General features: G+C 39.7%; 1 protein-coding gene across 1 annotated transcript; it reads left to right on the forward strand.

The window, feature by feature from the left end:
- The first annotated feature begins 1,286 nt into the window (after positions 1-1,286).
- Positions 1,287-18,428, forward strand: TMEM174 (transmembrane protein 174). The gene is made up of 3 exons (XM_073679719.1): positions 1,287-2,000; positions 11,996-12,103; positions 16,945-18,428. Exons 1-2 carry the CDS (start codon positions 1,384-1,386, stop codon positions 12,093-12,095), a joined length of 717 nt encoding a protein of 238 aa, XP_073535820.1. The 5' UTR covers positions 1,287-1,383; the 3' UTR covers positions 12,096-12,103; positions 16,945-18,428.
- Positions 18,429-18,640: the final 212 nt, after the last annotated feature.

The raw sequence follows: 18,640 nt of genomic DNA on the forward strand, positions 1-18,640 counted from the left end.
GATTTTCCGCAGCGGAAACGCTTGTTAAACGCTAGGTAATCCGCACCCCATGGTCCCCAAGGGGATTCCGCATGTTCTATGCACATGCTGCGGATTTTTCCGCAGCGTTTATGCTGCATACAAAAATCCGCAGCATGTCATTTCATTTTGCGGAAGTGCAGCGGAACTCCCGCCATTGACTTGCATTGAGACGCACAGAAACCGCGACTGTACATTTTTACAAGCGGCTTCTATGGGTCTCTATGTGCGGATGGTACCCAGTTCTGGAGGAGAGGAGACTCTCATCCAGACCTGGGTACCATTGTACCTGTAAAAAAAGAATAAAATAACAAATAAATTTTATACTCACCTTTCCGAAGGCTTCTCTCTGAATGCCAGCAGCGCTGAAGGACCTTCGGTGACGTCACAGTCATGTGACCGCAGGCCCTTCACCGCTCTGTCTCGCGATATGCCGGCAGCCGGGAACCAGCCAGGAAGCAGCGCTGCAGCCACACCGGGGCCTCGGGGGTGAGTATAGCTTTATTTGTTTTAATTTTTACGGTTCACACTGTATAAATCCATGCTGTTTGCATGGATTTATACAGTGTGACCTAGTTGTCAAGCACTTTCCAAGTGATGCTATCGCCTGGAAAGCGCTTGTCAATCTGCATGCGGAAACGCATGTGAATCCGCATGTGGATCCGCATGTATTCTGCAGGAAAAACGCATGCACAATCTGCATGCGTTTTTTCTGCCAGGGAGATGCAGAAATGCTGCAGAAATTTTCTGCTTCATTTCTGCATCGTGGGCACATAGCCTTAAAGATATAAACTTTAAAACTTCAATTTTTCCCGCAAAAAAAGCAAACCAACATATAGCTATATGGATGGAAAAATAAAAAAAGGTTATGGCTCTTGGAAGAAAAATGAAAATTGACCGCAGATAGAAGAGGTTAATGTCTGCTACTGTTGGAGGTTGTTGGAGCAGCCTCTGCGCGCCATACTCACCCTACAGGAGTTGCGTATATATTCCTTTCTCTCTTCTTCTATTAATTGTTTATTATTATATTAATATCTTAATGTACGTGTTTTCTTTTAGACAGTTGGGGTAAATGTCCCTTATTGTTAATGAGAAGAACTTATGTAAGAAGTTCATACACATGCAGAATTTACATGCATTGTGTGCACTCAAGTACTCTCTTCAGTATATCTGCAGAATATACATTTATCTGCTAGATTTAAGCTCCACTGCTCAGACCTTTATACTTTGCTACCAAAGTCTATCCTTTATGTGCTGTAATCATGTGAGCATAGGCTCGTAGGATCCATCTGAACTTTTACCCCTGCAGGCTGCTAAGGATTTCTTTCTAGCTTGAATGGATGAAGAGGCAGCTGGCTTTTCATAATGGAACAGAACAATCCTCCGGTGGATGATTTCTCCCTCAATGTGTTTCCACTTCCTCCGTATCCAAACAGTCAACCTGATGTGCAGGTCGCTGAAAGGGATAAAGCTGGAGCAACTTTACTGTTTTCTGGACTTTTTTTAGGACTGGTTGGAGTCACCTTTACGGTAATGGGATGGATACGACGTGACGGGAATCAAGGTTTTGAGTGGAGTCAACTGTTGGGTCCTATTCTTCTCTCAGTCGGCGTGACCTTTGCATTGATTTCTGTATGTAGATTTAAGATGCTTGCTTGTAAGTTTTGTAAGAGAAGTAATGAAACAACTGTGGAGCCAGAACAATCCTCTGCCGGACAGTCCTTTGTCTTCACTGGAATTAATCAGCCAATCACTTTTCATGGTGCTACTGTGGTACAGTATATTCCTCCTCCTTACAACACTCATGATGTTCTGCCAAGAAGTCCAGATGCTTCCCCTCCTATCTCCAGTAATCGAAGTGCTGGTGTGGTTAATGGGATAGTCCTACCAATACATCCCCCCCAGTATTGTAGTATCTACCCCCTGGAAAATCCAGCATTTATAGAAGATGAAGAGTCACCATCATCTCCAGACCATGAGAGGTGTGTACCATGTCCATTTTGGTTGCTATAACACAAAATATTGATTATTGATTTTTTGCTTTGCTGTCTTTATTCAGAATTTACATCATAATATATGTGTGAATGCACACGTATGCATTGCACTTATACCAAAATATGCTCTGGCTCAATTTTTTTGGTTCTGGTTATTTTTTTGTAGTCTGTGCAAACAATGGGTGTGGCTCCCCCTTTTTTTGGACTGTTTGTTTTGTTCATATAGCTTTCCACGGGCAGGTGTCTGAACAGTCGGCACCCAGGTCCTAATCTACCCTTATCTATTTTTACATCTGCTGACACAGTGAGGTGAACTTTAAGAGTTAGGTACCGTCTCGATTGGGGTACACCTTGTCGTGGTGGGATGGTTTTTTACATTTTTTTTTGGTCAAAACAATGTTAACTAAGTCCCCTATGTTATTTACAAGTACTATTACTATTTATTTACTTATTACAGGGTATTTGTTCATTTTGTTTTTAACTTAGGTTTTGACTTTATTCAGGGTTTACACCATTATATAAATAATGATATTATATAAATACAAAGAATACGTTATATGTTCAAAGAAAAGACCACCTTAGACCAACCATCATCCAGACCAAATTTTCTGTGGCAGATTTTTAGTTCCACCATATATTATACATACTGGCAATGTTCTTTGTGGAGATCACCTCCATCACCTTTGGTTGTGTCAAAAAGTGTTTATTGGATATAAATAGTTTTAATCAGCATTTTACAACAGTAGCTGTAAACTATATATATATGTTCTCCCAGAATAATTTTTTTATGATGTGCCAAGCAGTTATAAAAGGTAAATCATATGAGATCCCACAGCTAGGATCCTAAATGATCCTGAGAATGAGCAGGTCCTTGTTCCTGATTTCAGAGAGAAGTTGTCACACGTGTGATCACTCTCCACTGACGTTGTGGAAATCTGAGACTCGTAGGTTTCGTAGTTCATGTTGATTTCACCTAGGATATTAGGTCAGGCAACAACTAATCTGGCTTTTATGACATTTCAGATTGACAGGACATTTTTTATGTCCCCTTATGTTGGCTTCTATTTCATATCTACTGTCTGAACTCCAGCATACCTCATATACTGCAATCCATACAAGAAAAAAAGATATAATGCGATAACGCTAACAGACTACCATAGAGCTGTCAATTATTAATGTACTGAAATGCTTTATTTCATGTAATGATTTATCAAGCAATCACTAAAAAATAAGCAAAGTCATCTTTAAGATAGCAACATAAAAACCAGTGTGAAAGTGTGGAAAGTTTAAGAATATGGACACCTTTAGGGACATTTTTTTGTACTTAAATGCATACACTTTAAGTTAAAAAATAGACAGAAATTCCAATTAGGTTTTAGTGCAAATTTCAGACCATTGGCCTTTTATAGGGTCTTTGTTTCTGGTCACATTTCTGGCTGCAGAATAAGAATAATTGGGAATTCATCAGTGAGCATGAATTGAAGAAGAATCAGTTTACTGATGCAGTCCGTTGCTCCTAGTGTTTTAAAGGAGTTGTCCACTAATTTATATGATCCCCCAATGCATTCCCCCAGGGCCCATAAGTGTTTCTCTAAATACCTTGTGGTGCCTTTTCTGCCTGTGAGTGGCGCTATTGTTGACTGCTCACAGGCATCATGTGACCCCCGGCTGCAGCCGGCTCTGACATCCGCTGATGTCAAGTCAAGTTCCGGCTGCAGCAGGGGGTACTCACTTCTGTGTTCCACGGTGGACATTGGGCTGTGGGCGGGGTTACCCAGCACGTCACACCCGGCATCCACCGCGCGCTCTTCCTCTCCTCATTCACTGGGAAAGCGTGCGGTGGATGCTGGGTGTAACGCACGGGGTAACCCCGCCTACAGCCCAGCGTCCACCTGCAGGGAGCGCATCACTGATGTCACGCCTCACTTGACGTGACGTCAGTGACGGGTCACGTGATGCCTCTGAGCGGCCACAGTGATAGCGCCGCTCAGAGGCAGAAAAGGTGCCGCAAGGTATTTACAAAAACACTTCTGGGCCCCGGGGGGATACATTGGGGGTTAATATAAAGTAGTGGACAACTTCTTTAATGCATGTACATATGAAGCTTAAGTGCTATGGGCATATCAGAGCACTTCCCAAGCCTCTGCCTCTCTGGCTCCGTTTCCGGCCTGGCACCTACTTCCTCAGCTTGACTGACAGTCAGGGAGCAATAGATCCATCAGTAAAGGTATGGATGATATCTTTCACAGAGAATCATGAACACATATTGTGCTAACAGATTCCCTTTAATAAACTCCAAATGCAAAATTATTTTTAACCAAATACATGTCTTTAAGTAGATATAAAAAAAATCCTCCCAAAAGTGTCCATCCCCCTTTCAATTAGATGAGAAATACTGCCACTATGACTCTATATTACTGTATAGTTAATCTGTGTATGGGCTCGTGCACACCACCGTACTTTTGGTTTGAGGGCTATCCATTAAAAAAATCAGATGCCACAGCATAGAATACTATTTTTCCTGATACAATTTTGAATGAAACGCTGAATGATTTTTCATATAGTCATGTGAACCTACCATAAAAAAATCATTCAGCGTTTCATCCAGAAAAGTGGGATGATTTTTTTCTCACTTGTCATCCGTATACTATCAGTTTTTTTACAACAGCTATTAATCATTTACAAGACCACTTACAGTTTCCTTTGTTACAGTATTTTTATATATATCCGTAAAAATCGGCACCTATACTGTGGCATTCGATTTTTTTCTCGCACCCATAGACTTGAATGGGTGAATCTCATCCGATTTACAGAGGAATATTGCGCATGCTGCGATTTGTTTTCACAGACAGTTTCAGTCAGTGTAAAAACTCATCTGCACTGCGCCATTGAATAACATTGGTCCGTGTGCGATGCAGTTTTTTAACGAACTGTATTTGGACCAAAAATACAAGCCCTGTCTGATATAACTCAACGGTTGTTTCCATACGATACAATGTGGGTGCAGTTGTATGGAATAAGGTATGTAAAAAAAAATCAGCTCAGACTTTTACACAAACATGGAAAAGAAAAGCAGTTGGAGCACTAATGGTGAAGAGCCTGAGGTTTGGAGGGGGAAAGGGAGAGAATGTTGTGACCACTCACCTGGTCCTGTTGTGCCAAGGTGCCCGGCACAACAAGGGAAAACGCTTCCAGGTGGGAGTCTGTATGATCATGGCTGACATTGAACGTCTTGTAAGGAACAAATGTAGAGATTCCAGATTGACACAAATCTGAAAGCTGTGAATGATGATAATTATTGATTCATGATTGACATTAAATAAGAGTCATTCTGGTTACACAATAAGTAAAACATCTCTGCATGTTTGTCTAGCTGTGGAACGTAGAAGAAGCGACATTTTTCTGCCAATTTTGTGTCAGGAATATTTGCATAGATTTTGCCAGATGGACAGATTAAATCATGCACTGGTTTACACGAAGTTAATACGCATTGCCTTTTACAAGCCTACACTCTGTGGTGTTGTGCAAAATATTACGCCCAAAAGCTGCAGCCATAAATCCATTACTGGTATATGTTCAAGACTATAGAATAGAACATTTATATTGTATATTTTTTGTCAGTGAAAAATACACATAAAACTCAATGGGGAAGATTTAGAAGAACTGTCTAAAAGAAAGGAAAAAATGTCTTTGTTGCCCGTGGCGACCAATCACAGCACAGCTTTCATTTTATCAGAGCATCTGAAGAAATGACAGATGAGCTCTGATTGGTTGCTTACATTTTTGACACTTTTAATGAATGAGTTTCTCTTGCTGACTGCTTTAATTAAAAATAATGTTGTAATTTTCTATAAAATTACAGTCAGTGTATCTGCTGGAAGCTTCATTATTATGCACTTTGTACTTTTATCATATAAAAGGCATAGCCTCCATCACCCCAGCCTTGGCGCTGTCCAAAATGCGACCCACATGTTACTACATGGAACGTAGATACATAAAATGAATAGGTAATAAAAGGCAATGATGTCTGGACTCAACGCAAGTCTCCCAACCCCAACTCAGCAGCCTCATATTTGCCTATGAGTTTGTTGAGTTTTTGTCAGCAGCCCCCTGGCCCAACAATATTGTCCATACTTGGACCACGAATGTCGGACATGAGAAACCGACCTTAGTGTAAATGATACTATACCGTAAGCACCAATTAGTATTTTGTTTTGTTCTTCCCTCCTAAAGATGTGCCAAATATAGTATAAGCTTGAGAGGCAGAGTATATCAATTATTCCTCTTTATTTCAAAATCCATGCGCTTCTGTGATTAAGAAATAAATAGTCTTAATTAGGTGGCAAATAAACGTACACTTAAGGCTCCGGCTACATGCCAATGTATGTCGCGTGACAGCAATACAAAGTCGTGAGACAAAAAACATTTGTGCAACTTGTCTGTGAATTACTGTCACGCGACTATTTTAGAGTTGTTATTTTACTGTAAAAAAACACAGCCATGCAATATACAAATCTATAGTTCATTGATATTCAATTGTAAAAAATAGTTACAAATACATATAAATATCACTAAAAAAAGAAGGAGGATTGTTTGTAACCAAATCAGAATATAGACATTATATAGTCGGGAGGGGGCAGAAGATGCAGTAGTGACCGCAGCCTCTGCCCCCTGATGGCGCTTCGTTTGAATATCCCAGAATGCACTGGGACTCTTAAATAAAGCGTTATCAAAGAGGAAGTAGTTAAAAAAAAAGAAAAGCACACAGAGTACAGAAGGAATGTAGGGATTGGGAATCATTAATTAACCCCTTTATAGGTACGTCCAAGGTTGCCTCCCTCTATTTGATGTGGGCTCCGGCGCTGAACCCGCATATTTTCCTGCACATGACAGCTGATCTGATCAGCTCTCATGTGCCCCTTGCAGCCACGGGTGAAATAACGATCTACCCACGGTTAACATGTCATAAGACCCATCCATCAGCGCGCCTGTCACATGATCGTGAGTCGTCGATGGGTTGGCATGACAATCCAGGGTCTGCAAGAGACCCCTGTGGTTATCATAGCCAATATGCTATGAGCATCGTGGTTGGCTCTCGTAGCAGATGAGCACTGTTGTTACACATAGCAGGGCTGAAGCGCTGCTATGTATAGCACAAGCGATCAGGTGATCGCAGCTTCTATTCTCCCATGGAGACTATTGAAACCAGTAAAAAAAAAAAGATTTTTAAAAAATAAAAAACATATAAAAGTTCATATCACTCCCCTTTCGCCCCATTCAAAATAGAACAATTAAAAAATAATCAAAAATACACAGATTTGGTATCTCTGCATTCAGAATCGCCCGATCTATCAATATATCAAAAGAATGAATCCGATCCGCAAATGGTATAATGAAAAAAAAACAAAAAAACAGCAGAATTATGCTTTTTTCAGTCGCCACAACATTGTAATAAAATGCAATATTGGGGGGCGACCAAAACATCATATCTACACCAATATGGCATCAATAAAATCTTCAGCTTGGCGCGCAAAAAATAAGCCCTCACCTGGCCTCAGATCCCGAAAAATGGAGATGCTACTCATCTCGGAACCTGGCGCCATTTATTTATTTATTTTTACAAACTTTGGATTATTTTTTTACCCCTTAACTAAAAAAAGAAGCTACACATGTTTGGTATCTCCGAACTCGTAATGACCTGGGGAATCATAATGGCAGGTCAGTTTTAGCATTTAGTGAACATGGTAAAAAACAAAAAAACAAAAAGCGTTTGGGGAATTGCATTTTTTTGCAATTTCACAGCACTTGGAATTTGTTTCCCATTTACCAGTACACTATATGGTAAAATCAATGATGTTGTTCAAAAGTAAATCTCGTCCCACAAAAAACAAGCCCTCACATGGCCATATTGATCAAAAAATAAAGAGGTTATGGCCTTGGGAAGAAGGGGAGCAAAAACCGAATACGCAAAAACAGAAAAACCCAAGGTGGTAAAGGGATTAAAGTGTATTAGAAAGGTGATTAGATTATTACATTAAATAGATTTAGGCATTTAGGTTTTACTTTTCGACCACCGTAGCAGCAAAGTGAATGAGATTCTACCATATCTCATTTAGATACTGCAAGGAGAAAAATGTAGCAGTAACAGATGTGCGGTGTGGATTTTAAAACTGTAGCAGGTCAATTCAGCTGGCCGATCTTAACAATACAAAGGGAGAAATTTGTGGTAAATCCGTATCAAAACTTTGTTGTGGTTTTCACTTGGATCTTTTGGAAACCTTCTCCCTGTTGTGGAGACAGAATCTACAGTCATGGCCAAAAGTTTTGAGAATGACACCAAAATTATATTTTCACATGATCTGCTGGCCTCTGGTTTTTATTAGTGTTTGTCTGATGTTTATATCACATACAGAAATATAATTGCAATCATATTATGAGTACCAATAGGTTATATTGACAGTTAGAATGAGTTAATGCAGCAAGTCAATATTTGCAGTGTTGCCCCTTCTTCTTCAAGACCTCTGTAATTCTCCCTGGCATGCTCTCAATCAACTTTTGGACCAAATCCTGACTGATAGCAGTCCATTTTTGCATAATCAATGCTTGCATTTTGCCAGATTTTGTTGGTTTTTGTTTGTCCACCCGTCTCTTGATGATTGACCACAAGTTCTCAATGGGATTAAGATCTGGGGAGTTTCCAGGCCATGGACCCAAAATCTCTATGTTTTGTTCCATGAGCCATTTAGTTATCACCTTTGCTTTATGGCAAGGTGCTCCATCATGCTGGAAAAGGCATTGCTGGGCGCCAAACTGCTCTTGGACGGTTGGGAGAAGTTGCTCTTGGAGGACATTCTGGTACCATTCTTTATTCATGGCTGTGTTTTTAGGCAAGACTGTGAGTGAGCCGATTCCCTTGGTTGAGAAGCAACCCCACACATGAATGGTTTCAGGATGCTTTACAGCTGGCATGAGACAAGACTGGTGGTACCGCTCACCTCTTCTTCTCCCAATAAGCTGTTTTCCAGATGTCCCAAACAATCGAAAAGGGGATTCATCAGAGAAAATGACTTTGCCCCAGTCCTCAGCAGTCCACTCCCTGTACCTTTTGCAGAATATCAGTCGGTCCCTGATGTTTTTTCTGGAGATAAGTGGCTTCTTTGCTGCCCTCCTTGAAACCAGCCCTTGCTCAAAGAGTCTCCGCCTCACAGTGCGTGCAGAAGCACTCACACCAGCCTGCTGCCATTCCTGAGCAAGCTCGGCACTGCTGGTAGTCCGATCCCGCAGCTGAAACAGTTTTAAGATACGGTCCTGGCGCTTGCTGGTCTTTCTTGGGTGCCCTGGAGCCTTTTTGACAACAATGGAAGCTCTCTCCTTGAAGTTCTTGATGATGCGATAGATTGTTGACTGAGGTGCAATCTTTGTAGCTGCGATACTCTTCCCTGTTAGGCCATTTTTGTGCAGTGCAATAATGGCTGCACGTGTTTCTTTAGAGATAACCATGGTTAACTGAAGAGAAACAATGATACCAAGAACCAGCCTCCTTTTAAAGTGTCCAGTGATGTCATTCTTACTTAATCATGACTGATTGATCGCCAGCCCTGTCCACATCAACACCCACACCTGTGTTAATGGATAATCACTAAAACGATGTTAGCTGCTCCTTTTAAGGCAGGACTGCAATGATGTTGAAATGTGTTTTGGGGGTTAAAGTTCATTTTCTGGGCAAATATTGACTTTGCAAGCACAGTAATTGCTGTTAAGCTGATCACTCTTTCACATTCAGGAGTATATGCAAATTGCCATTACAAAAAATGAAGCAGTAAACTTTGGAAAAATTACTATTTGTCTCATTCTCAATACTTTTGGCCATGACTGTACATATAAAATGTTGTTGTGGTCACTTCTCTTTGTTTCAATCATCGCCACGTCATATCCTGTCTTTCTTTTTTGTACCTGTCATTCATAAAAACAAGAGCACTATGTCGCACTATAGAGGCGATTCATCAAAGTGTTTTTGTGAGAAAAGTGCCGTAAGACACACTATCAAAAGTTGATAGTTCAATTTTTGTAAAGTGGAGTTGTGCAAAAATGTTACGACTTTTGGTGTTTTCAAGTCAGCTTCAAGCAGCTCTGCCAAGATGGGCGAAACTGTGAGGAGCCGAGCCGGGGCAGGATGGGGCATGTCTACTTTCACTCACCCATCAAATTCAGCAAAAGTGTTGCCAATTTTTACTCCAGAAATGATTTTTCTGGCAAGGTGCACAGAGACACATGCCACTGAGATGAGCCAAATTCATAAAGTGGCTGTTAGTGAATTTGGCGCATTGTACTCCAGCGAACCCTTCATTGAAATTGGAGTACACAACATAAATCGGCCCCTATTTATTTATTTTTCTCACTTACAGTACAGACCAAAAGTTTGGACACACCTTCTCATTTAAAGATTTTTCTGTATTTTCATGACTATGGAAATTGTACATTCACACTGAAGGCATCAAAACTATGAAATAACACATGTGGAATTATATACTTAACAAAAAAGTGTGAAATAACTGAAAATATGTCTTATATTCTAGGTTCTTCAAAGTAGCCACCTTTTGCTTTGATGACTGCACACTCTTGGCATTCTCTTGATGAGCTTCAAGAGGTAGTCACCGGAAATGGTCTTCCAACAATCTTGAAGGAGTTCCCAGAGATGCTTAGCACTTGTTGGCCCTTTTGCCTTCACTCTGCAGTCCACCTCACCCCAAACCATCTCGATTGGGTTCAGGTCTGGTGACTGTGGAGGCCAGGTCATCTGGCATAGCACCCCATCACTCTCCTGCTTGGTCAAATAGCCCTTACACAGCCTGGAGGTGTGTTTGGGATCATTGTCCTATTGAAAACTAAATGATGGTCCAATTAAACGCAAACCGGATGGAATAGCATGCTGCTGCAAGATGCTGTGGTAGCCATGCTGGTTCAGTATGTCTTCAATTTTGAATAAATCCGCAACAGTGTCACCAGCAAAGCACCCCCACACCATCACACCTCCTCCTCCATGCTTCACGGTGGGAACCAGGCATGTAGAGTCCATCCGTTCACCTTTTCTGCGTCGCACAAAGACACGGTGGTTGGAACCAAATTTGGACTCATCAGACCAAAGCACAGATTTCCACTGGTCTAATGTCCATTCCTTGTGTTCTTTAGCCCAAACAAGTCTCTTCTGCTTGTTGCCTCTCCTTAGCAGTGGTTTCCTAGCAGCTATTTTACCATGAAGGCCTGCTGCACAAAGTCTCCTCTTAACAGTTGTTGAAGAGATGTGTCTGCTGCTAGAACTATGTGTGACATTGACCTGGTCTCTAATCTGAGCTGCTGTTAACCTGCGATTTCTGAGGCTGGTGACTCGGATAAACTTATCCACAGAAGCAGAGGTGACTCTTGGTCTTCCTTTCCTGGGGCGGTCCTCATGTGAGCCAGTTTCTTTGTAGCGCTTGATGGTTTTTGCAACTTCACTTGGGGACACTTTCAAAGTTTGCCCAATTTTTCACACTGACTGACCTTCATTTCTAGTAATGATGGCCACTCGTTTTTCTTTACTTAGCTGCTTTTTTTTCTTGCCATAAGGGCACACCTGTGAAGTGAAAACCATTTCCGGTGACTACCTCTTGAAGCTCATCAAGAGAATGCCAAGGGTGTGCAAAGCAGTCATCAAAGCAAAAGGTGGCTACTTTGAAGAACCTAGAATATAAGACATATTTTCAGTTGTTTCACACTTTTTTGTTAAGTATATAATTCCACATGTGTTAATTCATAGTTTTGATGCCTTCAGTGTGAATGTACAATTTCCATAGTCATGAAAATACAGAAAAATCTTTAAATGAGAAGGTGTGTCCAAACTTTTGGTCTGTACTGTATATTGCGCCATCAATTCCACAGCGCTTTACAGACATTATCCCTATAAGTTGTAACCTTTGTCTAATTGATTTTCTTTTTCTTTTCAGATCTCCTGTCTCCAGTCATCATCATGATCATTCTACAAATGTCCACTGGCAGACTGGATCACCACCTTTATATGAGGACCTGTATCCTGGACTGAAGTAATATATAAGGTATAATGTTTTTGTGTTTACAAACAAATGAGCCTAACCATTTTATTGAGGATATTATATTTATTACATGTCTTAATAAGTGGACTACAGACATATAGTGCATTGTTTTAGATAATACTCTTTATTTCTGGGTTCATATAGTTTAATTTGGGCGCCAGGAGATACAACTGTTATATAGGGGAGAAAAAGCAGGACAGGAGTGAGGACAGGGTCCTGATAGTTGTCATAGCACCCTGGTTAAGCAAGGTCTAACAAGCTGTCGGTGCAAATTTGACAGGTCTCATGCACTGCAGTACGTGAGTATTACAGTGCATGAGATCAGTGATCAAAGGGAAAAATATTCAAATCCTGGAGTAGGATTTAGTAGAAACGTAAAAAAAAGGTTCAATCACTTTTATAAAAATGTAAAAAAAAACACAAAAAAATGATGAAAAACTCTCTTGTGACTCCAAAATACCTTTTGTGTAAAAACAAATGCACGTACACATAATTGGTATTTCCACATTCAGAACAAACTATAGAACTCTCGCATTATTTATTCTGCATGGTGAGCACTGTAAAAAATAAAATGCGAACCAAAAATGTATCTTTTTTATCACACTGATTAGCAAAAAATGGAATAAAAAGCCATCAAAAAGTCATATGTAAAAAGAAAATGGTATCATTGACATCAACTCGTCCCTCAGAAAGCAAGCCTTGATATCGCTCTGTAGGCAAAAAAGTAAAAAAAAGTTATAACTTTCAGATTATGGCGATGTAAAAACAAATTGTGTTTTGCAAAATAATATTTTCAGTGTTGAAAAATTCATAAACTCAAAAATCAGTCAAAGGCTCATTTCACATTTATCTTGAACACTTATATCGGGGGTTTCCATCTAAATCCCCAAAAACTGATTCATATAAAACCCCCTGTGGGACCATTCACTATAACGAGGAAGATGGAGTCAGACTGGACTAGTGGTATCCAGCTTTTTAGGGCACAAAATTGTGGTCAACCAGAAATGTTTGCATACCTAAAATGGACACTAAGTCTTAAAAGTCAACTGAGCCTTAAAAGCGATCAAGAAATATAATGTATCTCAAAATGATACCAATAAAACCTTTAACTCATTCCACAAAATAAAAGTTGCCACTCCAGTCTGACATCTGTCAACGGAAATATATAGGGAATGTCCATGTTACTGGTAGCTCAAAGGCTCTGGAAAAGCGACATGGCTCCCTAAAAAATACCCCTATGCCTGCTGAGCCCCATAGTGTCCTAGACTGCAGTTAGTGTCCACATGTATGAGATTACTGTAGTGGGTGAGAACCCACTGAACAATTTAGGGGGTGCATATCTCCAGAAGTACAAGCTGAGCACAATGTATTGGGCACTAAGCTGGAATATTTGCAATTTTCACTTTGCCACGTCCACTGCATGTTTTTTTTTCTGGAAAACACCTATTGAGATAAAATCTCATTGCAAGCGTAGATGAATTCTTAGAGGGATGTAGTTTCCAAAATGGGGTCACTTTTGTTTTTAATCCTGCTATTCTGGCACTTAGGTGCTCTAGAAATAACACCCACAAACTATTCCAGAAAAATCTGTGTTATAAAACTGAGATGGCGCTCCTTATATTCTGAGTGCTTTTGTGTGGCCAAACAGTTATATCTGATGACATTTGGGGTATCACTGAAATGTTTTATTAGCTACAAAATTTTCATTTCCACGAAAAAAATTGACCATACAATTTCTTATGCAATTTCTCCCAAATGTGGTAATATCCCATTTGTGGTTGCACACTACTGTTTGGGCACACGGCTGGGCTGGTAAGCACAGGAGTATCATTTGGCTTTTGGAGTGCAGATTTTGTTTGATAATATTGTGGGTGCCATTAGTAGAGCCCATCATGTGCCTGTCAGCAAAAAAACCCCATGGAAATGACATTACTCAAGGAATCCATCTAGGGGCTTAGTGAGTATTTTGAACCCACAGGTGTTTGACAGAATTTAAGATTTAAGTACATGCCCCTTTTTGAAAAAGCTGAAGGCGAAACGGCGTCGTCGGGGTTTACAATAGCACATCCCCCCAGGCTATTTCTTTCCTTTGTAAACACTATGTAAGTAACCCTTTGAAAAAAAACTTTTTTTTTTACTCTAATGCATCCACCTTACAGGTTTAACTTCATCACTTGAGTGAATAGGCTGCATAGAGAATACATATTATTATATTTGTCTGCACTGCCCTGAATTTTACTTATATGTACACCTTTTTGCACTTTTACTGTTTACCAAATGTTTATATGTGCACATTGGCACTTTAATTATTGAAGGCTTCCTTAAATGTGTATATACACTTTGTTCAGTAATTATAGCACTTTACTAAAGGCATGTGCAATATTAGTTACAGATGTAATACACTATTATTTTAAATAGGGTGTTGATTGAATTTTTCTAAATAGCCAAGAGGGATGTATGTTTGTTGTGGGCTGTTTTCAAGGCACCTGTTTTTTAACCTCTGCCAGTATTTTAAAATATTGAAATAAAATTATTTATTTTATGAGTCTTTTCTATTTTTTGCTTCCTTATAAACCGTGGGTTTATAACCTGAGGTTTTTGTGTTGATAAATCGTGATTGGAAGTAATAACCTTTTCTGACCTTTTTGGGATAACAGAATTTAAGATTGGGCTGAGAAAACGAAACGAACACAAAAAAAACAACCTTACAAAATTCTGTGAGGCACCTGTGGGTTAAAAAAAACTCACTACACTCCTAGATGAATTGCTTGAGTTACGTAGTTTCTGTGGGGTTTCCTGCATTTTTTTTTCTGATGTGGCAACTCAGGGACTTCGCAAATGTCATAAACAATCTATCCAAACAAAATCTACATTCCAAAAGCAAAGTTGTACTCCTACCTTTCCGAGCCCTGCCATGTGCCCAAACACTAGTGTACAACTATATATCGGGTTGTAATTGGTAGAAATTTCATAAAAAACATTGGCTACATTTTTTACTACTTCCCATTGTAAGAATGAAAAATTTGATACTAAAATAACATTTGAGTGAAAAAAAGGTAATTTTTAGTTTTCACAAGCAATATTATAAATTCTTTTGAGCACTTGTGGGTTAAAATGCTCTCTACACCTCTAGTTGAATTCCTTGAGGGGTTTATTTTACAAAATGAGGTCACATGTGGGAGGTCTCTGCTTTTCTTGGCACCTCAGGTGCTCTGCAAATGCGACATGGCATCCCCTATCTATTCTAGCTGAACTTGTGGTCCAAAATCGAATAGCGCTAGTTCCTTACCGAGCTCTGCTGTGCGCCCAAACAGTAGCTTTCAACCCCATATGGGGTACTGTGTTCAGGAGAAACTGCATAATAAATTGTGGGATTCATTCTCTCCTATTATACCTTGTGAAAATGACAGATTTGGAGATAAAACTAGATTTTCCTGGGAACAAAAACATATTATTTTGCTTTTCAGTCCCGATGTTATTGTCACAACTCTGTAGTTGGATATCCCAGGGCCAGGGGCTCCTTCCCTGTAGCTAGTGCTAGGGGTGCCCTAGCTATCCCTGCTCCCCGGATTACTTCTAATGGTGAAGATGTACCTTGCTGAGCTCCTGAATCTGCCCTTAATCTGTTCCCTCCCACACCCAGGGAAGTGGGGAGTAGTAGAGTATGAAAATACACCAACCAGAATAACCAGGGAATACAGGAAGATGCAAATCACACAAATATGAACTCATAAACAACAGAGTGGAACAACGGGGAGTGACGGAAGGAAAAAAAACAACAGGAGAGGATGAGGATTTGCACACAACCGAATAACCAAGCAACAGTCTTTAGATAAACATTCCAAAAGCCTCCTCAAAAAAAACAACTCCTCAATCCCCAGAACCAGGCAGCATGAAACTAACACTGGCATCACTGATAGCCAGAGGAAGAGTATACATAGGAGAGGGAAGTGGCCAACACTGAACAGCTGAGACCATCAACTCTAGAAACCTCTAGAAGCTCTCAACTGAACAGTTTAATCCCTGCACTGCTAGAAGAAACCTTCACAGTTTAATATGATGGTGAGTTTCTTCTAATCAGTACAGGAGTGTGGGAAATCAGATGCTGCAGTCTTCTGGCACCTCTCTGTCACAGTAAACCTGTGACATTTATAAAGTTCTGTGAATCGTCCTTGGGTTCAAAATGCTCACCACACTCCTAGATGAATTTTGAATGAGGGATCTCTTTTCCAAAATGGGTCTCTTGTGGGAGGTTTCTGCTGTTTTGAAACTTCAAGGGCTCTGCAAATGCAACATGATGGCCACAATCTATTTCAGGCAAATTTGCGTTCCAAAAATTAAATAGAATTTCTCCCCTTCCGAGCCCTGCCATGTGCCCAACCAGTAGGTTCTCTCCACATATGGGATATTGCTACATTCAGGAGAGGTTGCATAACAAATTGTGGGGGTCATTTTCTCCTATAACCCCTTCCAAAAATGACAAATTTTAAGCTACATCGATATTTTACTGGAAATAATTTAATTTTTATTTTTTTAATTTCCACTTTGCTTTCAGGACATTTTTTAATGATTAAGGAAATGTCGAATAATTTGAGAGGCACAGTTTAAATAGTATAAATGTTTTGGGGTTTCCAATATATAGGCCACTCAAAGTCACTTGAAAACTGAATACATTAAAAAAAAATAGGATTGTCTGAATAGTGGACAATCCCTTTGAATGGAAATGTTATCTTCATCAAAAAGCCAGTAAACTAGATCCTTTAAGAGTTTAAGATATATATAATACAATGTAAATGTTATATTTTCTTCTGTTCCTCTTTTTCATGTACCATTGATGTCCATAGTATGAATCATAATTTATAACTTTGCGGACTGTGGTTCATCAAATTTGCACATGGAATGAAACAACATGAACTGTGAATTACCTGGGTGTCTATGCCACATGATCGGGCAATGTTGTAAATGACGTCATCTCCTGTGGAAGATCCAGCTTTCTTTCTTGAAGAAAATAAATCTCTTCCCAGCGTGTTAGGAAGAAAATCTGGTACATTTCACAATATTATTATGTGGCATTTTACAAGATGAAGTTAGGAGAAAATCCAGTTTACCAACACTCCTAAATGCAAAAAAATTGATAATTCACTGGAATTGATAAAATGAAAATAAAAATGTATTAAAAGCCTCATCCCATTTCGGCTGTACCCAGCCTTCCTCAGCGCTACTCTCTCTTTCCTCCTTTTTTTTGTTTTTTCCATATAGTAGACAAGATGAAGTTGTGACGTTATCTACTGTATATACTATAGTATGTGAAATAATTGTCAGTTTTTCTATGTCATTGCCTTATGTATGCATTTCATCTAATTTCATTGAAAGTTTGGTTTAGTAATGTTAGTCATAGTCACCAGACGATAGAGGGTGGACCCGTCGTCCACCTGAAGTCAATGGGCATCCGCTCTGATGAACTAGTGAAGGGTGTAGCCAGTGATCAGCTGATTACTGAGAGTTTGGCTTCTTTGATCCCCAACAAATATTTAACCCCCCTGTGGAAAATTGCAGTTTGCCACACTTTTTAATTGTAGTGTCCTCTAGGCGAAATGTAGTATTATATGCCAACTATGTAGATCGCCCAACTAAATCATACAAAAATCGAGCTGCTCTTGGTTACCATTATTTGATTACTTTTATTTATTTTCATTGCCCGTAAGAAAAGGCATAATACTAAGTAAAAGTAGAAGGATTAAAATAATGAACCAAGTTGTTCTAATATAGACAAACAAAACATTCTGAAGATGGACATTGTAATACATGAAACACTTTATTGTTTGATGATGTATTTTAGGTTTGTTCATATTCCTAAAAGGAATTCACCTATTCATTGTTAAAAAGAAACAAATTCTGTGTATCTGTGCATTTCTTATACATCAATGAACTGTGAATAGCTTATTTTAATAATGTAATTAATTGCATCCTTGTTTAGTCCTTAAATGGGTTATCTACTATTTGTATATTGAAGACCTATTCCTAGAATAGAAAAACAAAAAACAAACAAACAAAAAGGGCATACCTGGTGTCTGGATCTTTTTCTTTGCAGTTTGCATTAAGGGGTATATACCCATCTTTCCCAAAAAGGTTTCATTACGAGCTAAGCTTGGTTCCTATCTCATTCCCAGTTTCATTGGAAACTGGGCTGGGCACATAGAGAAGTGAGTCATTAGAGTTAGGGACCATTCAAATTGAGGTCACCTTGGCGTGGTTGGATGACTTTTATGCTTTTTAATCAAAAAATATTAACTAAGTACCTCACTTTTTAATGCCTTAATCGCAGTGTGCTGAGGGGCGTAACTAAGTATCTACCCGATCCGACCAAGGTCGCACGACGGCTAACGACGCCAGTGCACCAGGGAGGAACCGAGCAGAGGGACCAGGTGCGACTCCATGTCAGACCCCGGACACGGCTGTTGACCCACACCGGGGAATACAGGAACAGGCAGGTTAGAGCACAGGCTGGGTAGGGTCCAGTACAGATTAGGAGATGGGTTC

Source organism: Phyllobates terribilis, unplaced genomic scaffold (genome assembly GCF_046119375.1).
Source record: "Phyllobates terribilis strain yellow unplaced genomic scaffold, ASM4611937v1 Scaffold_1__5_contigs__length_1240528914, whole genome shotgun sequence".
Lineage (NCBI taxonomy): Eukaryota > Metazoa > Chordata > Amphibia > Anura > Dendrobatidae > Phyllobates > Phyllobates terribilis.